Here is a 22,921-nt window from a genome sequence, read left to right as displayed (position 1 = left end):
GTTGGTTCATGCAGCTTTCCTATAGGCTCCTGGCACCATATATTTGCATATTGGGTGTGGCCTCTCCCTTACTTACCATCTTTGTGTTGTCTATTGCCCAAAGCTAACTTATCATGGGCGTGCAGTATTATAATATAATTTGATTTCCGGGTCTCAGTGTTGTAGAGCTGTAAGAGCACATTAACTTTATTCTGTGTTTCTAGTGATCACAGTATGCTGACTTTAAGCTACAGAGTTTACTCTTTGCTGGGTTTACTCTTATGCTGCTCCAGTATTATACTGTCAGTATTGACAGTTCAATAATAGTATACCAAATATGTTGAGAATACTACCTAAGTTGAGATAATGAAAACTGTCAACTTGAAAGTAATCAAATAATTATGTTGAGCTAAGAAATTGTGTTAATCTAACTTGTTTACTTAATTTGTAAAAAACTTAATTTATTTATGTGTTACCAACTGAAGTAATTTTTTTAAGTTGGTCCAACAATTCTCTTTTTTCAGTGTAGCAGTGTTCTTAAGTCTCACGCTTTGAGCGTGTGACACACGCACCTCAGGGAGTTCACACGCTCACACGCCACACATGGTATTTCTCAAGCTTGCCAATCCATCGGCTGTATATTATAATGTACTCTCGTTGAGCCAATCAGAATATAGATCGCTTTGTTGTTAGGCAGACCTAGTCAAAGAGGGTGGAGTTTCAGCCAGAGTGTCAGGTGTGAAGAACTGTCCGATTAGAAAGTAACCCCTCCCCCCCACCCCCCCCCCACCCACCCCCCCCCCCCCATCTCACGCCCACCAAACTTCAAAACTTGAGAGCCCTGCTTATAGGCTTATATCTTTAATCTTTATTTCTTACTATAATTTAATGTCTACATTGTACCATATATTTCTGACTATAAGGCACATTAAGCGACACTAGTAAGGATGCCTAAATCGAAGTGAGCAGGGGGTATTGCCAAGTTTCCCTTCTACTTGGGAAGCTGAGGGAAGCACCTAAGTAAACAAAACTGTAATTTGTAAACCGTGTTTATTTAGGTGAGTAAAGCACTTCTGTTTATTTACTGTAAGCTTAGATTTCCAGTATTTTGTTTGAGAGTAAGTTTTCACTGAAGCTTCTTCAGCACTAAGGCTGGGTGCAGCAGCATTAGCCGCTAACCGTATCGCATACTGTGGAACCCTGAGTAACCCAGGGCGCTATCAGCTAGCGGTTCATCCCACGTAGCTTTAACGCAGTTTTTACATGGAACTAACGATAACAAAGATACACCAACAAGCTGCAAGACATGCCCTAAATCAAGCCGCGTGATGCGTCATTGACTGGTGCACTACAAATTGCTAAAAAAAAGGCCCACAATATTTCTCATAATGCTTTAACACATTTTAGCAACAAAATGCATCAGCAGTGGCAAATTATTACAAATTGCCATTCAAATACGTATTCTTTCTTTCATGCATAACACAGTGATTTTCATTCTGTTTTTGCTGCACATCATCCAATTAATAAGTTCTAATTACATTATCTGTAATAAAATGTACAGTTAGGTTCATTCTTTAAGCATGAATAATATCCTCAGTTATCATCATGATCATGTTATGATAAAATACTGCCATATTGCCATATTACCCAACCCAGTGAGCACTCTGTCTGATGTTAAATCATTAATAATGATTTGAGAGTCTGGAAAACAGAGAGAAAACAGAGAGAAATGGGAGATCACAAGATAAATGTTCTTTCATCTCAACTATATTAGTTATGTTGTGATGATGACATAACTCTCTATAGATCTTTAGTAAGCAACTAAAACAATCCAAAAATGTTTCCAAAGACAAACCGAGGACAAATATATCTTTATAGCATTTTAGTATTTTATTTACGAACACAAAGACCCTGAAAGGAGAGGAATACATACAAGAGTCCAGTGTTTCAGTGCTGATAGAAGCTTGATACAGATTTAGAGGTGTTTTTTTTTTTTTTTTGCATAAAATCACATTACAGGAATGTTATATGTTCTTTTAAAGGCCCATATCCAACATTTATTTATCCCTGAGGTTCACTTCTGACAATTGTGATGTTTTAAGTGCCATAAACAAACAAAAAATAATGCATTGCTTAATTAAGCAAAATGAACAAGGGCCACTGACACTGTTTTATTTTTTTCAAATTTGCCTTTAAAACTGATATATTGTATGTAAATGATCTGTGAATCATTCACAAATCTTTAAAACACTTTTTTAAAATTTACTGTAAATGAGTAAGCAGATCTATTGTATTAAAAAGTGTTGGCAGTTGTGAAATTACAAAAATATAAACCAATATAAAGCAGCAATTTATGCAGCTTAATTAGCATATATATTTATGTGCTGTATAGACTGGGGTGTGAGCTATGTTTACATATACTGCTATTTTCTAGTTGACCTATTAATATATATATATATATATATATTGTGCGTAAAAAAAGTGAGAACATTTCATTTTTCCATGATATCCGTACTTCAAAATTGTTCTTTACATTCTATTTACAAATATATTTCTTTAAAGATTTTATCAAAAGATTCCTGTAAAGAAGCATTACGTGAGAATGGGTATTTCTTGCTCCTGGGCTCCCCCTACAGTCCAGAAGTGTATTTAAGTTCTTTGGGCCACCCCTAAAGGACACTCTTAATACATGCCTTTTTGGACAAGCTGAGAGATGGAGAACCATTACTGAAAGTGAAAGAAGCATGTGATATAAGGCAGTATAGTAATATTACACAAATATTTTAACTTGAGTTATGCAGTGATACATTTTTTGTGAGTTCACCACGGTCATTTAAGTGCAGTTAGCGGCGTCAGTGGAGCATCACAATGATATTTAAACTGCAGTTTTAAGGTTAAAATGTTACATAGTGTTGCTTTAAAGGGTGTAAGCTGTAGATCATGCATTCAGAGAACACACTGTGCATTCAGAGTCCTTTACAGAATGAGCGGCCGACTACTCTTCGCATCCTTGCCTGCTGTGCCACCTTTAGCCGGTCTCTCCCAGCCCTGCCGTATTCTGGTGATGGTTCGGTCCATGCACGGAGTGATCAGAAGCAGTTTCAGAATCAGAACCACACAGGGGACCACCAGGGACATCATGTAGCTCGGCGGGGTAAACCACTTGTAGGCCGACGGTCGCAGAAATTTTTCCCATCCATACAGGAAGACATGAGCTGTGCACAGCAGAAGGGTCACATGACCTAATTTAGACTGAGAGAAGAGAGGGCATGGATAAGTTAAAGGTTTTACTAACAATTGGCCTCATACACCAATATCCTCCAGAGAATTTTCTATAATTTGTTCTTAGTTCATTTTTTTTGCACTATAATGCACACTTAAAATATTTATATTTTCCCAAAAATCATCAGTGTGCCTTATAATCCAGTGTGCTATATATGAATTTTACCAGTCAGACAGTAAGGAGCAGTAAAGCCAATCCACTCTTCTGAAGTGCAGCATTATACAGGAGATTCAGTTTAGTTCTCCAGCAGTGTTAGCATTAGCTGTTAACCTTGCGAAGCACTAGCTTTTTGGCCATCCAGGTGAGTATTACCAGCCTGTAAGCCTGCTGCTATCCCCGGCTGGCACTGCTGGAGCAGCATTAGCATTAGCCACTAATCGCACTGAGCGCTAGCTCTGTTGCCGTTCAGATGCAAGAATATCGATGTCAGCGTTGACGCAGGAGCAGGGAGAGGACGTGGAAAGCGGATGCAAATGCAAGTTTATTTACAAAATGGGAACAAGATAACTAAACAGAAATAAAATGAAATAAGCAAACATAGACTGGGAACTAAGGAAAATCATCAACCAAACAAATGTAAAGATGTACAAGAACCGACCAACAAGAAAGGAAACATGGACTATAAATAGTGGTGGACACGAACGGGAAACAGGAAACAGCTGGGACTAGGGGGCGGAGCTACAAATGAACAGGTGAACAACAGAGGAGGAGACAGGATACACCCAGGGCACGTGCAGAGGTTAAATAAACACAGAAAACAGGGCAAGGGCGTGACAATCGGACTGTAGTCTGCATGTTAACCATGTTAAAACAAGCTACGTGGGATGGGAAGTGCATGAATGTTATAGCTATAATTCATTTTGCAATCTGTCCCCCTATCCTACCTATTCATATATGCTCTTCAGTTAACTTATTGTAACCTAATTTTAAATTGTTAATGATGTAACAATAATGATTTCTTTGCATGAGCAGTACTGTGTTTCATTATGAATATTTCTTCCAAATTCCAAATATAAATATTGTCATTTAGAGCATTTATTTACAGAAAATGAGAAATAAAGAAGAGTTCAGAAATTAATATTTGGTGAAATAACCCTGGTTTTATTCACAGTTTTCATGCTTTTTGGCATGTTCTCCTACACTAGTCTTACACACTGCTTTTGGATAACTTTATGCCTTTACTCCTGGTGCAAAACTTCAAGCAGTTCAGTTTGATTTAATGGCTTATGATCACCCATCTTCCTCTTGATTATATTCCAGTGGATTTCCATTTGGTAAAATGAAAGGAACTCATAATTTTAAGTGGTCTCTTTCCAGAGCCCTATATATATATATATATATATATATATATATATATATATATATATATATATGACTGGAAATAAATTATTGTTACTTTTCAATTAAAAAGTCTTAAAGTTTTTTTTATATAACAGAATGTAAGTTATTAATTTATATATTATATTACAGTACATCATGTAACAGTTGACTTACTTAACATGATAACAGTGTATCTTTATGTAAAATAACCCATGATAAGATGTTTGTATGCAGAATCTCATTATGACTGCTGTCTGTGATTCAGGGCTTGTCATGCTGTGAAATATTCATAGAGCTCTGAGTGTAATACCTGTATACAGCTGAATTCTCTCCAGTTGAGTGAGTTGCTGACAGATGGCAGGGATGTAATTCCCAGCAAAACAAACAATGCGAATCCCAGCATTCCCATGGCCAGGTAGGAGTCTGAGCGCCAGGCCATGACGTTGTCAAACTCGTACGTTTTGTTCTCTTTAATCTGGAACAGAGACAGTTATTATTAAATAATCATGAGTAAACTGTAGCGTCTGTCAGTCAGCATAAGGAGCAGTGTACAGTACATGCACTGTGTGGGAGGAAGGCTTAAAGTCTGCATCAGTGGGTTTATTTGGCTCGGTTTCAGAAGGCTTTAGTAACACTTTATTTTGAGGGTCTTCTAAAGACGCTGTGTAGATGATTACCCATCTTATATTTAACTAATGTACATATAATTATCTATTTAATACAAATTAAATACTAATCTATTTTAAAACCTATTACATTTAATCTACATCTATATTTTTCTACACTTACCCTACCATTAACCCTGTAACATTAAATCAGCTGTATTTCAACAGACTTATTTACCAGTATCATTTTGCAGGTTTTTTCATTTTTTTAAATTCCACAAACTGTCCCTTAAGCTGCATTAAAACGGCTCCATCGAATCAACACGACCCCCGTCTCCAACTAGCTGCATTTGGGCATTAACAGCAGTGTTTTCTGTCTCTTCCAAATAAATTGTGTGTGTGTGTGTTTAATTTAGGGCTGTCAACATTAAAGCATCAACACACACAATTCATTTGTAATCAGTAACGCATTCTTATTTTTTTTTTATGCAACTAATTACACCACCCAGTTTTCTGCAGCGGTTCGCTTGTGGTGAGAACTTAATCTGGTCTCGATCCAATTCATATATCAAATATAATTCTTTATAATTAAACTAAACTGCTGATAAGACACAGTTTACTGCTCACAACCACGTCCCATTGAAAACCAGAGGTGGAAAAAGTACTGAAAAATTGTAATTAAGTAAAAGTACCTTTACTTTGCTAAAATTCGGCTCAAGTAAAAGTAAAAGTATCCATCTAAAAATCTACTCGAGTAAAAGTAAAAAAGTACTCAATTTAAAATGTACTTTGAGTAAAAGTTACATAGTTACTTTTAATTATTTGATGTAAAAAAGTACAAATCATAAATTAAATAATTATTAAATTAAATAATTTGGAGCTTTCAGGCAGTATTTGTTAAGACCACCCCATAAAACATTTTCAAGAACAAGTGGCATAGGTTTCTGTGATCCATTTTTTTTCTTTACTGTTTAAAAGTTAAAAAGTTATGGTCATATATGTGACTATAAACCGTATTTTTATAGTTTTACAGTTCATTGTTATTTTTTAACTTGCCATTGCTTTGTTTTAACTGCTATTTACATGTTTTTTTAACATCCAAGCAGATTGTTTAATGTTCCCAATAAAAACTTAAGAAATGATCATTAAAAACATGAAATCATACAAAAAACTGTTGGTCGGCGCATGCGCAGTGCTGTAAAAATGCACATATGGATGGGTAGCATAACTCGACAGAACACCGGTTCCCCGGATCCGCGCACACAGACCCCAGGCTACACAGCTGATTTACACAGCGTCTCTGACGCTAACCGTAATTAACACCGCATGGAGAAGTTTAGCTGCGCTGCCATGGGGAACAAAGCAAAACATTTATTTATTTATATAGTTTTCCAATGTAGCAGTAAATTACTTGTCGTGTAAAAAAAAACTTGAGTAAAAGTAAACTTTCCTAATTTAAAAACAATTTTAAAAATTACAAATTACTTACAAAATCTACTCAATTACAGTAATATCAGTGAATGTAACTTTCCACCTTTGCACCAGTTTGAAAGCGCACTGGCAAATTTTCAGCATTCTGTGTTAAAGCAGCTTCTGTATTGGGGATACATGTTTTTCAATGCACAGAAATATATCAATATATAGGATTCCTGCTATCTTTACAAATATATCGTCCAAGTTCTTTACAAAAATAATGAAGAATCAATTATTTATCCTCAGACTATTGCAGGATGTGTCTCCACATAACAACTGAGACGCTTCCTGGGCCTTTTCACATTTCACAGGCTGCCAATAACATCTCTACATTTGTGCTTGGAGCACTCACATGCCAGAGTAAAAGTTCTAACCCTCACTCATAATGACAGTGTCTACGCCAGCTACTGTAAGTGACAAGTTTTGAGCAGAGACCCTTTGGGCTGTTATTTCACTTCCTGATGAAACCCAATGGATGTTGCCAACTATGTCCAAGTTTTCTCCTGTGTATCTCATCATTTCTCAGTCATAACGGCATAATTATTTAGCTTCTTCTTTATTATTTATTCAGCGGAGTCACATTTATGTTGGGCCATACATTATTCAAGTGTCTGCTGAGTTTCTGCTTGAATCAGTGCTTGGAGTGATGGCACACTGGTTGGATTCATCATGGCCGATTCTGGGTCATTCTCTGTAGTGTGCATACTTGAGTAGACGGACAAGTCTTGGGCTTTGTAACTTGATTTCATGCCATCTATAAGCCCCAGTAATCAGACTGTGAAGAGCCTTTATAGTAACAGTGGTGCTACTTCTAGCTGCCATCATTCTGATTGTTCTACAACTTTTTTGGAAGCAGTGGAGGCATAGCGAGAATCTCATATTTAAGTGCTACACTGGCAGTAGAGTAACCAGTGGCTATCACAGCATACTGATGGGAGTTTTGCAGGAAACAACAGTAATTTAACCTTCTTCCTAAAGATCTACGTAGACAACATTTTGATGGGTGGAATGTGGGCTAGGTGGGTTCCAGGTGGACTAGGACTCTGAATAGATTAATGTTTTTTTTTAGTGTATCCCAATTGGGCTTTCCAAATGGGCCTCATCTTTACAGCCCACATTAATCTTACATGAGCGCTGACTGTGGACCAAATTTTCTGGTTCCAAGCTGGCCCACCCATACAGGCACAACATGGCATTGCATGTAATCTGGTACTTTTTTTATTTAGAACATGTCATACCCATTTTTTTAATGCGATCTAACAAATTTTGAAACTTGGGCTAGGGATGAAGAGCACTGATCTAAAGCTGATCTAAAGAAAAAAAAACAAAAAACTTTTATGTTCAGTAAATGAATATGCCTTGATGGAACAACTGGGCATGCTCTAGAGCAAGGTAGTATCCAAAAAAAAACTGGAGTTGATAACCAGTGATTTACACCATTTACACCTAGTTAACATGCCCATGTGGCGCCTGTAGTTTTGTCCCATCTGTATCCCAAATACGGATGTCAGTGATGGGATTGGGGTGGTTAAATATTGGAACCATTTGGGTTTTACAGTAAACATGGGGCCGTTGTGTTCTTTTTGCTCAGCAGTGTTTTTTTGCAACTCTCACATGAAGACAATTTTTGACCAGTCACTTTTTTATTACTGAAACATTAACACATTAGACTTTAACTGAGGCTAAAGTGAGACCTGCAGTTCTTTCAATATTGTTCTGGGTTCTTTCGTGACCTCCTGGATGAGTTGCCCATGCCCTTTTGGGGCTGAATACTGCTAGGAAGGTTGATCAGTGTTCTATGTTTTCTCCATTTGTGTATAATAGCTCTCACTGTGGTTTCAATGGAGTCCCAAAGCCTTAAAATGACTTTGTTCAGACTGAACATTTTCCAGACTGATAGATGATCGATGACTTTGTTTTCTCATCTGTTTTTTTTTTATTTCTTTAATTTTTGAGATATTTTATCTGCTTCATGTTGTCAGACAGGTTGTAGTTTAGTGTTTTCTTGATTCTACAGGTCTGGCAGTAATCAGGCCTGGTTGTGGTTAGCGCAGTTGAACTTACCTTTCCAAAAAGTGTGATTGATCACAGTTAGTGGATTTTTTTTAGTTACTCTGGTTATACAGTATTTGTCTGATATTAATGATTTTTGGTAAATCTGAAAACCCACTCAGAGCACATGCCCACCCTGAACCCACCTAGCCCATGTTTCACCCACGTGAGCCATATATGAAGGTTGTCTGGGATATAAATCACTCACCATTGTAGAAGTGAAGGTGAACCTGCGGTGGAATACGTAGTATCTGATGGGGATGGCGTAGGTGTAGAGCACATGCACAAAAGCGAAGGCTAGAGCGAGCAATCCCAGCTGCTTCCTGCACAGCATCCATCTGTCCAGCCAGTCCGGGAAGCGGCGGTACTTAGTGCCATTGTAGAGCTGCAAGAAGGCCGCCATGATGCCCGGCAAATAGCACAGCGCCAGCATCACCAAGGCCACCATCGGGATCGCCTTGTTGGCCAAAGAGATCATGATGCGGAAGGAGATGTCCTTTCCCTCCGTGACCCCTTTGTAGATCACGTCTTGGACGAGAACGTAGAAGAAGAACGCCGCGAGGAGTCCGACAGCGATGCGGAAGGGCAGTCTCCACATGGGGAAGAGCTGAAGCGGGATGTCCTCCAGCTCGGAAGCTGCTCTCAGAGATCCACGGTCCAGAGCGGTGAGCCCAAGACTCTGGGCAATGTCCACCACTGACTGCTTAGCATCGGCATGGTCACCACAGATTAGCACCTGGAAAGTGGGGCAGATATAGAAATATTATTCTGCCCAGTTTTTACAACTATGTAACTTTTCAATGAGAGTTTTTACTGTAAAAAATGCACATAATCTTGTATGTATTTAACTATTCACATCATGAACTGGTCGATCTCAGGCAGCTTTACTTTACGTAATTTTTATAATAAAGGTTTCTAAGCCGAAAATGATTACAAAACTCATGTGACATTTAAAAAGCATGTTAAAAAAAATAAAAAAGAAAGTGTTTATTTTGAATAAATGGTTGACTGCATGTTCAAATAATTGATATCTATGGCAAAAAGTAAACTCCTGTTAATGGCACTCACTCCTGTTACTGGAACTCACTCCTGTTAATGGCACTCACTCCTGTTACTGGAACTCACTCCTGTTAATGGCACTCACTCCTGTTAATGGCACTCACTCCTGTTACTGGAACTCACTCCTTTTAATGGCACTCACTCCTGTTAATGGCACTCACTCCTGTTACTGGAACTCACTCCTGTTACTGGAACTCACTCCTGTTAATGGCACTCACTCCTGTTACTGGAACTCACTCCTGTTAATGGCACTCACTCCTGTTACTGGAACTCACTCCTGTTAATGGCACTCACTCCTGTTAATGGACCTCACTCCTGTTACTGGCACTCATTTCTGTTACTTGTTATGTTTTGAGTCACAGGAATTAAAGTAACAGGAATGAGTTTTTAGCATAGAATTAGTAAAAACAAACAATACAAAACAGCTAAATTGTGGCTATGCTAATAGCAGGAGGACACTAAGTACATTCTAGTAATTTTCCCAAAATTTGTATTTTAAAATAAGCAAATAAGATCTTTATGAATTTAGTTAGCAGGACAGATTGTTCAGATTAACATCATCAGTCATATTTAAGTCACAATAAGATCAAATATACAGAAAAAAATTAATGAGGGAACTTAATTTGATGTCACTTCCCGTTGTAGATGTGACTTGTAGTAGAATGTTCCGGATGTTATAGATGGGGTAATGTTTTATGGTAACAGGAATAAGTGAAAACACAGGGACACAACTAATTAATGTGTATTTTAACTTAAATATTATAGATTGCACAACAATGCAAAAAAAGTACATCTTTAATAATTATATTTCATGGTAAAGTTTATAGTTAGAGAGTGGGGACAGGTAACAAATGCTATTTTTTCAGTCTTCAAATTAGTTTTTATTAATGTTTTAAGTGACATATATATATTTTTTGCAATTAGGTCAATGTATAAGACACTATGCTTGATGAAAAAAAATATATATATATTTTTTATTATTATTTTGTGTGCATGTTTATACATTTCTGGGGACAGAATTGGCACAGATTCAGCAAAATATGCCAAATACAGTAAAAAGCAGGGATGCATACTGTAGAGCCCATTTTTTCCAACCGAGTATAAGTAGATAATTACAACTGATGAAATGAAAGCACAGAGAGGAGGATGTGTACACGTGTGTTGTGTTGTGACATCAGCTACTTTGCTTAAAGTTAAACATTAGCTTGCTCTTGTTTACCTGGTCATCGTAATTTGGACACACACACACACGCACACTAACCTAACATGGTCAGTGACTCACAGGGGGAGGTCATAATTGCTTGCTTGAGTTTAGACTTGACATGAACCCAATTCCCCTAACCCCCTCCTGTAGAGTCACATTTTCTCACAGCACTGGCCTCATTTCACCAGTAATAAGCGCTAACAATGGTAACATGCTCACACACACACATCCTCACACACACTCACACACATATTCATGTTGCCCTGCCATTGCGAGTGTCTAACTTTTTTGTACTCCGGGTTCCATGCTGTGCTCCTGCTTCCTCGCTGCGGTGATGAGATGGTACTTGAAGCATGAAGTCTGAACCTTTCCCACAGCTTTTCTGACAGCTGAGAACAAAACTCCTGCATCACGCCATCGTCTCCTGAGGTGCAATGCCTCTCTGATGTGTTTCGAACATACATCCCCGTCTGCCGAGGCTAATTTAACATGTATGACAGCGTGCAGGATGTTTTGAGCACGGCCATTAATATGACAGTAGACAGCACTGGTTGGAAATTCTAGTGTTCCAGGCCCGTGAGTTGTGTTTGGCCTGGCTACAGCCCGGAGGCACCAAGGTTGGTTTAATTATTACACAGCACTGGAATTTTTGTTTTGAGGCGTTTTTTTGGGATCAATTTCTTTACTTTGCCCTTTGTTCCTCTGAAAAGCTGAAAGAGTTTCAGGATTAGGTACAGATTAGGACAGTGCCTCGGTGCTGTTTAGGTTTAGCTTCTATGTTTGCTTAGCTTGTTTAGATGATAAGCTGACTCAAATATCACTATTGCATCCAAATTATCCAAAGCAATGCATCTATTTTTATAGTTACCAGTGTCTTCATGTGGTCCTTCTTACCAAATGACCACCAAAAAACCTATAGCCTCAACTAATCAAAAATCAATCAAAAATGATATGTTAATCAGCTCAGACATATTGTTAATTTTATTTCAATTTCTTCCCATTTTCTCCTCAGTTTACACTCATTAGGACTCCCCCTATCACTAGTAATTTCCCAACACACCAGGAGGTTAAAGACTAACACATGCTTCCTCTGATACATGTGAAGTCAGCCACCGCTTCTTTTTGAGCAGCTTTTCGAAGCGCAGTGACTTGGTTCCGGTACATCAGCTCACAGACGCCCTGTGCTGCGGACATCACCCTAAGAGCGACTTGGGGAGAGAGCGCCATCTACCCACCCAGAGAGAGCAAGGCCAATTTTGCTCCCTCTGAGCGCCGGCAGCTTGACGGCAGAGCTGCATGAGTGGGGGTTCGAACATGCAGCTCAGACATATTAATAACCAATAGTTAAAAGTTAAAATAGGTCTATGGGCTAAATGGGCAAAACATGTTCATGACGTACTTTGCACAAAATCACCAGTTCTGTTCTTGCCCGTTTTAGTCCCTTTTAGATTTAGCCGTTTAACCCTAGAACACTAATGTTAAAATTAGTAACACCATCACTAACGTCGGGTATAGACTGTATGACAAGTTTTGGATCCCTTCTTTAATTTTACAACATAAAACATCACATACAATAAAAAGGTACCACGGATGACTCTATGAAAAAAAGCAGAACAACTATTGGAAAATCAGGTAATCCTTAACAGGTAATGTTAAAAGTAACAAAAAAATAATGCTGCTAGGACCTTGGACTTTGGTCTACCCATTGCTGGGACATGTGAGCGCCTGATTTAAACACACAAACTCTAACATCAGGTAAATTACACCCATAAAATATGTTACTCTCTATCAATAACGTCAGACGAAAATCACCTGAATGCATGAATCTTGAAAAACCATAGATGGGAGGAGGGAATCAACCATAGGATTAATGACATCAAACAAAGTCCCATGCAACTCAGACAGCAGCAACACAATGAAAATCACCTGAAAAAAATAGCCATTAGCGTTCTAAGGTTAACACTTTTACGCCATGTTTACGCTTAGAATTTATCACACATACCACGTGTTAGCTTGTGCTAAATGGCAAAACATGAACAAACTAGTTCATGCTTAACACTGATACAAACACAAATCTTCTTCATCTGCTGACAGTAGCTACGGACAGTAACTACAGATCCCTCCTTCAGAAGAAGTCTGCTAGCTAGTAGTCTTTCAATCTTTCTGCTGACTCAACTGAAAACAGATGGATTGTTTTTTTTCATGATTGGTATGTGTATAGGGGCAGTTGAGACAGTTGAGACCAGTTATCTGCTGGACCACTCAGAGCCCTTCTGAAACATTTTAGTCAATGCAAACTCTTATAACCAAGGAGTGATTCTGCAATTGGCTCAGCAGTTAGCAATTATAAGACACTGGCTCTAAACAAGGCAGGGATGGATTTTTATATAGAAATCTTTGATGTCTCAAGATCTCGGAAAGGGGAGGCTTTTTCTCAGTTCTCAGAAATGACCATTTATGTGCCTTTCCTTTCCCAGAAGAAATGGATAGAAGAACCATTAACTCCTGGAGAACAAGTGAGATAATGGATCTCTCTCTCCAATCACTCACAGTCAGAAGAGTGAAAACCCATATTAATGCAAGAATAGAGAGAGCATGATTAACACTGTGAATCTTCTTATATTAAATATTCAGGGTTTAAATACAAAGAATGCAAATGTTACAAATATATATATATATATAAATATATAGTAGTATCAATAGTCGTGTAAATGCACTGTATTCAGAATACACAAACAGTTCAAGTGTTTTTTTTGTTGTTGTTTTTTTACCCACTGAATAAAAACGCTTAAAACATCTAATCTTTAAAAGAAACAACATCAAGGCTTGTTTATTACTTTTGAATTCTTTTGAGGGATAATTGCACTGAACTATCTCCACAGCTTTGGATATTTTCTCTAGTTATAAACTTCAGAGTAGTGTTGTACTGGGCTCTTGCATCATGTCAGTCACTGCTTGGGTCTCACATATTTACTTTACAGTTCACACACACACACACACACGTATACCTGCAGTTAACAAGTGTTAGCAACATGATAAGTATAGTTCTTGGTGTCTGACTATGGCGAGTGCAACTGAACCGTCTGTTTATCACGTTAATTGCTTATGTGTAGAATGCATATGTTTTTATCTTGGATATCTGAATACAGCCTAAACTAAGTAATGCATGTTAGAAATGGCTTAAATATCTACATATATATCTACAGGTGTTGGACAATGAAACTGAAAAACCTGATTTTAGACCACAATAATTTATTGTCCTGACAGACAGTTCTGGTGGAGACAGGAGAGTTGAGGTGCACATTGAATTCTGCCTTGATTTGATCAGCCGTGGTTTTATGTTTTTTGGATATAATCCGGGTTAGCACCCGAACATCCCTTTCAGACAGCTTCCTCTTACAGCGTCCACAGTTAATCCTGTTGGATGTGGTTGTGGCTCTTGATACATCACAAAGACTTGCTGTCTTGGTCACAGATGCGCCAGCAAGACGTGCACCAACAATTTGTCCTCTTTTGAACTCTGGTATGTCACACATAATGTTGTGTGCATTGCAATATTGTGAGCAAAACTGTGCTCTTACCCTGCTAATTGAACCTTCACACTCTGCTCTTACTGGGGCAATGTGCAGTTAATGAAGATTGCCAACCAGGCTGCTCCAATTAAGCCATGAAACCTCCCACACTGCCCAACCCCTGTGCATGTGCTTTACTTTATTAAATTCATACAGTAATATTATTGTATATTCTATAAAATAAAATAAATGGGTATTTCATGCAATTTGTTTTCTAATATTAATTATTAATTAAAATATTATCAATCATATAAATTCACATACCTGTCTGTTAGCGTCCAGCCCTCCATTCTGCAGAGCCCAGGCAGAGATGGTGTTGAAGGCTTTGACCACTACTGCCCCCGGTACCAGTGTGCTCAGGTATTCAGCGTTGGATTGTGGGTACAGACCCCTCTTCAGGTTGTTACTAATGTCCACCAGCACTTTCCCTTCCAGAGCGGAGGTCAGCGAGGTCAGGAAGCTGTACTGCTCCCGATGGACGGCTATGAAGATCACCCTGGCCGTCTGAGCCGCCTGCTCGTGGCTCATCACCTTGGAACCCGTGGGCAGCAGAGTTGAGTTTTTGGGGTCTCTGGATCCGTAGACGACGTCATACCCTGCCTGCATCAGGCGAAGACCCAGGGAACGGCCAAAGTCCCCCGTCCCGAAGATACACACCGCGCCCTGCTTACCCAGGCTGCTCAGCGCTGTCATAGCAACAGAGTCTGGCTTCATATCTACATATAAATAGAACAAAATTGTATATACTGCATTTATTATACATTGATCTGAAGGCAGATATGTAAAATACTGTGTAAATCACACAAACCTGAGTATATCTGAGCAGGGAAATCATCAACTGTGCTAAACTTCATAACAAAAATATACTGTATTTATGCTATGCTTATATTGTGGAAATATATTTTATTTTATTTTAGCACACACCTTTAAAATAAATCATAACACATGTAACCTCTCAGAAAATCAACCAAAACTCCAAGAAAAAATCATAGTAATGAGATAAGCAGGGAAATCATATAACTGTTAAACCAAACTGTTCAAAACCATATTCATGAAGAAAATACTGTATTTATGCTATGTTATGTTACATTTGTTTCCTATGTTGTAGAATTATATTTTATTTTAGCACACGCTTACACTTTTAAAATAAATAAATTAATAACACATGTAACCTCTCAGAAAATCAACCAAAACTAAAACCAAAAAACAGTCATAGTAATGAGATAAAAATAGAACATATACTTCAGTTTGTAGAATATGTACTGTATGCTTTAATAATCAGCTTTAAAATACTTAGTTTGCTGACAATATAGAAGAAACACATTTCTAAATATACTTTAAATTATTATTATTATTATTATTATTATTATTATTATTATTATTATTATTATTAATTCACTCCACATTCATAAAAAATACACTTATACACTTTTTCAAATCAATTCAGATATTTTTTAAATATATATTGTTTTTGTGTTTAAGTCATTTTCATGATTTTTTTATAGGACATATTTTAGAATTTAGTGAATTTAAGAGTACAGGTACACAGTGCAATGAAATATCGCTCCTCCAGAACCAACACAGTGCAACATGGAACAAAATACAATATAGAAAACATAAAGTGCAAACGTGCAACAAATTCTGCAACATAGCATTAAAAAATTGCATTTAATACAATAAATATAATATTGTATAAATAGAGTAGCTAAGTTTGTACTAGAGCACTAGAGTAAATAGGTCCTTTATGCACTTGTATATTTATTGTTTCAAAAAAATGGTGTTGATCAAATATTGATAAAACTTTACTTTTCATAGGTTTGATAGAGATCTATGTTTCCAATACTGGAAGTCATAAAAAAGAAAAAATACACACCAATATTTTTAATTATTGCCCTAAACAAAAATACAAAATAAGACAATATTCCTTTTCCTATTTAATGTGGATGTTAAAGGGTTTAATCATAATTATGACAATTGTTAAATATCAGAAAAGCTTTATGTTAGTTAATTAGTCATTTACTGTGTTATCTTAAGTTTGGAATGTCTCCTGTTGAGAGAAGAAGAAGAGACTTCAAAGCACATGTTTCAGAACTGCTTATCTCTGCAGAGCTGCCTCCTGGAAGGGGGTTTTGACCCGAATGCTTCATTCAGTTCAAGGCTAAAGTTTTTATCCTAACTTGAGGAAACTGAAAACTCATTTAGAACTGTGGTAAGTAAGTTACTTACATGCGAAGAAATGTCTTCCAGTGGTGCTCAAAGACGTCCCTGTCAGCAAATCTCGTCCTTAAATATAAATCCTTCAGCTTATAAAACTCAGCAATGTCTTAATTGTAAACAGACTGCTCTGTTTAATTCTTCTTATTGCGGAATCGGTGAGTCACAGATACTGGCGGTCTGCATTCACTTTCCGCTGCAGAGTTTTGGCTCTTCCTCTTCTGCATGCACAGTGTTTCCAGGTACCGGGGGTGGAAAGTGTTCCACTGCAGAGGAATCCTCCAGCCTTCTGAAGTGATTTCCTCTGGTCACACAAGAGTGTACTGCCTTAAAAACCCTGGGGGTGACTGAAGAATAATTCCCGCCCCTTATGTGTGTGTGTGTGTCTGCTGTGTGTGTGTGGGGGCATTTATTTATTTTGTATTCTTCACTTTCTTTTTAGGGGTGGGATTAGGGGCAGGTTCAAGCAGGACAGATCATACTGTGGCTGCGGTTTCCCCCCCATGTGGGGCATGTGGGAAATTCCGGATTGTCGGAAAAGTGTTGGCCTTGAGATTGCACTTGATTTTGTGTGTGTGTTTGATTGTTTTTGTTTTTGTGCATTTTTGAGATCAATTCAGTCTATATGTATTGTATCTACTGTATTGAAGTCTGGGGAAAAGCATGTAAAACAATTACAAATTCTATTCTTTTTCTACAGAAAAGGGCTGTAAGAATTATTACTAGAAAACATTACAGTCATTCATAAAATACACTGTTTTATCAGTTGAAATTATTGAACTTCTATGATTGAGTTTACTTTTTTACTTTTTTTTATAATTTTATTTCTAATTTTTCCCATTTTCTCCCCAATTTACACTGCCAATTACCGAACCCACTCATTAGGACTCCCCCTATCACTAGTAATGCCCCAACACACCAGGAGGGTGAAGACTAACACATGCCTCCTCCCGTACATGTGGGGAAGCCACCGCTTCTTTTCGAGCTGCTGCTGATGCAGCATTGCAGAGCAGCCAGCGTGCTTGGAGGAAAGCGCAGCGACTCTGTTCTGATACATCAGCTCACAGATGCCCTGTGCTGCGGACATCACCCTAGGAGTGATGTGGGGAGAGAGAGCGCCATCTACCCACCTGGAAGGAGCACGGCCAATTGTGCTCCCTCTGAGCGCCGGCAGCTTGATGGCAAAGCTGCATTAGCGATTGAGTTGACTTTAAAATGTTTTGGTTTATGTATAAGGCTCATAAAAAATATTACCTTCAAACATCCAATTCAATTTTGTTGATTACGGCTTTAGGAGAATGATATAAATGTCTTAATCCACTGAATGAAATTATTACCAAATCCAAATGTTTCGAGAACTATAAACAGAAAATTCCAATTTACTCTATCGAATGCTTGCACTATAATTGTTTCCATTTTTTTCTCTGGGAGATATTAATAATGTTAAATAAACCACGCATATTATCTGAAGATTGCCATCCCTTAATAAATCCTGTTTGATCTGGATGGATAATAGATGGTATAACTGATTCTACTATAGTCTATTAGCCAATGATTTACTGATGATTTTAAGATCATCATTAATGAATGATATTGTGCGATAGCTAGAGCAAAGTGTTGGATTTTTAATCTGATTTCAATAAGATTGATATAAGGGCTGCGTTCATGTGAGGGGAACAACTTCTGTTTGATGAACTTCTCTCTACCCAAACTCAATTCACAGCCCAGATAAGATCACCTAAATGCTTCAGTAGTTTGTTTAACACTTTCTAAGTTACTACATGATTCCTTGTGTGTTCCTTCATAGTCTGGATCACTTCAGCATTCATCCAAACTTTTGACTGGTACTATACAGTATATGCATACATGGTATACATCCAACGATCCACTGGTCACACATGAGCAGTTTTTAGTTCTATAATAACAGTAACTGTAGGGTTCCTAGTTCTCTGAATAGTTTATTATTATGCTTCATTCATGCTGTTTTTCAGTGGTCAGGACCCCACAAGACCACCACAGAGGAGCCTTGCTCAGCTGTTGCTGCACAGATGGTGTTACTCAGTGTTCACAGCACACTGCCCACAGAGCGTTGCCCACGGGGTGCTGCCAACAGGAGGGTGTGAGCTGGATATATCTGGTTGGTGGACTATTTTCAGTCCAGCAGTGAGACCAAGGTGTTTAAAAACGCCAGCAGCACTGCTGTGGAACTCATTTGGTCCAATTATTACTGAATTTTGACACAGCAAAAAGATGATGTTTAAAATAATAAAAAAAAAAATAAGAAAGCACTTACAATTATGAGTTTCTCTGATTTTACCAAATTAAAAACCTCTGGAATATAATCAAGAGAAAGATGGATGATCACAAGCCATTAAATCAAACTGAACTGCTTGAATATTTGCTCCAGGAGTAAATGCATAAAGTTATCCAAAAGCAGTGTGCAAGACTGGTGGAGGAGAACATGCCAAGATGCATGAAAACTGTGATTAAAAACCAGGGCTATTCCACCTAATATTGATTTCTAAACTATTTAAACTTTAAGAATATGAACTTGTTTTCTTTGCATTATTTGAGGTCTAAAAGCTCTGCATCTTTTTTGTTTATTTTCTGCAAATAAACGCTCTAAATTACAATATTTTTATTTGGAATTTGGGAGAAATGTTGTCTGTAGTTTATTGAATAAAACAACAATGTTCATTTCACTCAAACATATACATATAAATAGTAAAATCAGAGAAACTGATTCAGAAACTGAAGTGGTCTCTTCATTTTTTCCAGAGCTGTATGTGATCTGATGAATATTGTATATAATCACTTGCTGTGTTAGCTTCAATTTTGGAATGTCTCCTCTTATACTAAAAACGAGAATGTGTTTGTGTGTGTGTGTGTGTGTGTGCGGTTTGAGGAGGAAATCTGTGCCAGTACAGCATGTGTTTTCTTTGGTCTCTCCGCTCTGTTGCTTAACATCATAACTGTACTGGAAGTAACATTGTGCAACAGTGGAATGTCGGCAGCACTGAAGGCTGCCAAATATTACAGTGATCATAAAAAGTGCAGCTGAGGCCTCTTTTATTTTTGCTCTCTACTCATTCAGTCATGACATTTTAATCAGATTATATTATACCGTACACACTCTTAGTCTTTTACGCTGAGCAGTTTAGAGTAAATCATTTAGAAGAAGAGTCTTTCTGTAACAAATAAATATGAAAAAAAACATTGTGTCGATCATGTACTCCAGTGCTTATGCATGGTGACTTTTTTTTGGTGTCTGCTACACTGCTACACTGATGTGCCAAAAGTCATGGGACAGGAACTAGTATCATGTTCCATGATTTTGCCATGTCCTCTACACTTTATTCACCTACGTCACCATCGTCTACAAAAACAAGGAGGCTGTGAGGCATGGAATGAGCGTTGGATCGCTGGGTACTATAGCAATAACACCTCGCCTCACTGCTCCATTCCCAAATGCGCTTCTTCAAAAAGAAAGCAATTTTATGGAGGTCGGACCTTCTGTAGATCCCTAAAGATCCCATATTTCTCCGTGAATGGATTGACAAAATAAGTAAAGATCACCATTTCAGTTTAAAATGTATGTTCCTGTGCTAGCTAGCTAGCTTAGGCTAGCCATATTAATGAATTAATTAACTACCCAGCCAGCCGATTCTTCTAAATGAACATTAGCAGAGAGACAGCAAGCTAGCTAAACCTGGTTCTCCTGCTATGACTTGACTAACCCTGAACTGGTTCTTTTCCCTGCTTAGGGCCAAAACGAGTTGGAGGGTAATCTTTTTTAAATTAGCCTGCTTAGCTAGCTAACACTAGTTAATATCCTACTGTGGGGAGCCTATTCTTACAGAAGTGTATACTTGCATACTTAGCTGGAATGTATTTGGCATTTAATAGTCGTATTAACATTCATTTTATGTCTGATTTGATATTACAGATTAAGGTGGACACAAAAGTAAGTTCAGAACACTTTATAAAAGAGTGTTTCTTTAAGACACTGGTTGGAATGGAAAGCTGAAGAAGGAAGATGTGCTTACGTTATTTGCGTGGACAGATGCCTGTAAGCCTGTAAAGAAGACTGCAGTTTAACAAACTACAAGGTATTTTTCTACAATTCCTAAGTTAGTTGTTAACTAACTAGCTAGCAAGCTAACCTAGCTAGCAGCAAACAAAGGCAATTACCTAGCTCCCTTCCCCGTCGTGCACATACTGTAACCCTCAGTCCAGTTACTGTAGCCTTTTAGGAAAACAGCTTGCTGAATCTTGCACTTGTTTTTTGTGCATTTTCCGACTTCTTTCACTGTTAATTCAGAGAGGTGTGGGAGGTTAGTTGTCTAAACAGGTGCTGCTATTTAAACTGGTGGATATTCTGACCTAAAGAATGCTGTGTAATATATGTGTAGGGTTTCTTGCACTGAATTTGATTTTGGATGTGATTTTGGTCCGATTCACTAATCTGTCCACATGGACATTTCGAGCCAGAAGCCGCAGGTCACACTAATTTATACCCACTATGCTGTCCACTGTGGGTGGTAATGCCTCTTGTGATATTTTCCTGGTATACACAAAACACACATCTAGTGGCATCCACTATCTGGCCTTTGCTTAAACTATAGAAACACAATAATGATAATTCATTTTATTATCAATTCACATACAAATGATTAAAGTTCTATTTTTGACCTTTATCAAAAATAAAAACATAACAGGTTTTAAGTGCAGCAGATGATTCAGCACTAATGTAACTCTCTAAAGGAGTAGTCATCCGGTAAAGAATGACTCCAGCAGTGAACTGAATAATATTACAGGAAATCATAAAAAATCCCAGGGTAACATCTTCGGACCTAAGGGCCTCTCTTGCTTGAGCAATATCAATATTTATAAATCCACCAGCAAGCAAGTATTAAACACACACAGTGTGAAAGAACACTGCCGCCCATCTGAGGTTTTCTCAAGAACAACTGCATAAGCCAGAAGCATGTTAAAAGAATAGTTTGAAGAAAGATGAATCCAATATAAAACTTTCTGATTTGAATAAAAAAAAGTTAAACGTTAAAGGGTAGCTTAACCCCCATGATTTTATCTGACTTCACCCTCAGCTCAAATTTGAAAATGGCTAAAAAATAGTAAGGGTAGTTTGGGAGGGGCACTGGGTGAGCTTATTGACTGAGCTGAATTCTGGATTATACCAGCAAATTCTACTGAGCAGACACATTTTAGATAATATTTATGTGGAAATATAGAACATTTGTAAAGATTTCACCTATATACACTAATATGCCAATAGTCATGAAACAGGAACTACTATCTTGTCTCATGAATTTTGCCATGTCCCACTTATGTTAAAGAACACTGCACTGACCTGCCAGAGTCACTTGCCTGTTCACATGGACAATTCCAGCCAGGAGCTACTGGTCACAATTAGTTTCATTCATTGTTCTGTTCACTGTGTTTTTTTTTATTTTTGCCTCCTATGATGTATTTCCTGTATACATGTGATATTGTGGCTTTTGTGGATTGAGGAATGTTATGTGCATTCACAACTTAGAAAATGGAGCATCCTATTCACCTGAGACATAATATCAGACCACTATATTCCCATATAAGAACCTCATTCCATCTGTTAAGCATGGGGGTGGTGGTATCATGGCTTGAGACTGCCATTATTGATCGACCTATAAATTCTGGATTGGGCCTGCAAATTGTACAGGACTACCACGTTTCAGATCACATTTATATAGAAATACATACAATTGTAAATGCTTCATCTGTGTGTATTCTGTGTCTAACAACAGGAAAAAATATGAATATAAGCACAAAGCTTTAATTTAAAAGTATTTAAATGCAAATAGCGCAAATGCTGTGATAACCATTTTCATACATAGGAGCTCAACTATTATTAATTAAAATATCATATTCATAACTTCCTGAAACCCATAGACAAGACCTGTGGTTATGTTTTTTTTTTTTTGTCTCTGGTAATGTACTGCTTGAACAGTAATTGAACTAACTCCTGGTACTGGTTTTTGGGCCATTTTGCTTTTAATAAATAAAATGCATGCTCAATTGAACTGAGAACAGAGGACTTAACTGACCAATGCAGAACATTCCACCTCTTGCTTTAGACAATGTAGATATGGTTGAGTAAAGC

At 37.7% G+C, this 22,921-nt stretch overlaps 2 protein-coding genes across 2 annotated transcripts in view; both read right to left on the bottom strand.

Moving 5' to 3' along the window:
* LOC111194722 (vitellogenin-like) overlaps nt 1-22,921 on the bottom strand; it is a 291,932-nt gene that overhangs the window by 63,304 nt on the left and 205,707 nt on the right. The window lies entirely within an intron of this gene.
* steap4 (STEAP family member 4) lies at nt 1,849-17,110 on the bottom strand. The gene is made up of 5 exons (XM_007236257.4): nt 16,774-17,110; nt 14,812-15,263; nt 8,921-9,448; nt 4,893-5,057; nt 1,849-3,231 (listed from the first exon to the last, which is right to left on the bottom strand). The coding sequence occupies exons 2-5, from the start codon at nt 15,259-15,261 to the stop codon at nt 2,956-2,958; spliced, it is 1,419 nt and encodes a 472-aa protein (XP_007236319.3). The 5' UTR covers nt 15,262-15,263; nt 16,774-17,110; the 3' UTR covers nt 1,849-2,955.

The sequence above is a fragment of the Astyanax mexicanus genome, chromosome 1 (genome assembly GCF_023375975.1).
Source record: "Astyanax mexicanus isolate ESR-SI-001 chromosome 1, AstMex3_surface, whole genome shotgun sequence".
NCBI lineage: Eukaryota > Metazoa > Chordata > Actinopteri > Characiformes > Acestrorhamphidae > Astyanax > Astyanax mexicanus.
The sequence above is the reverse complement of the archived record's forward strand: the minus strand, read 5'-3'. Positions and strand labels throughout refer to the sequence as shown.

What these genes read in the sequence shown, in the direction of transcription:
- steap4 (XM_007236257.4), bottom strand. Translation starts at nt 15,261, where the DNA reads ATGAAGCCAGACTCTGTTGCTATGACAGCGCTGAGCAGCCTGGGTAAG. An exon ending in GGCTGGACGCTAACAGACAG is followed by an intron (nt 9,449 to 14,811) that starts GTATGTGAATTT and finishes CCCACTTTCCAG; the next exon opens with GTGCTAATCTGTGGTGACCA. An exon ending in GAGAATTCAGCTGTATACAG is followed by an intron (nt 3,232 to 4,892) that starts GTATTACACTCA and finishes CTCTTCTCTCAG; the next exon opens with TCTAAATTAGGTCATGTGAC.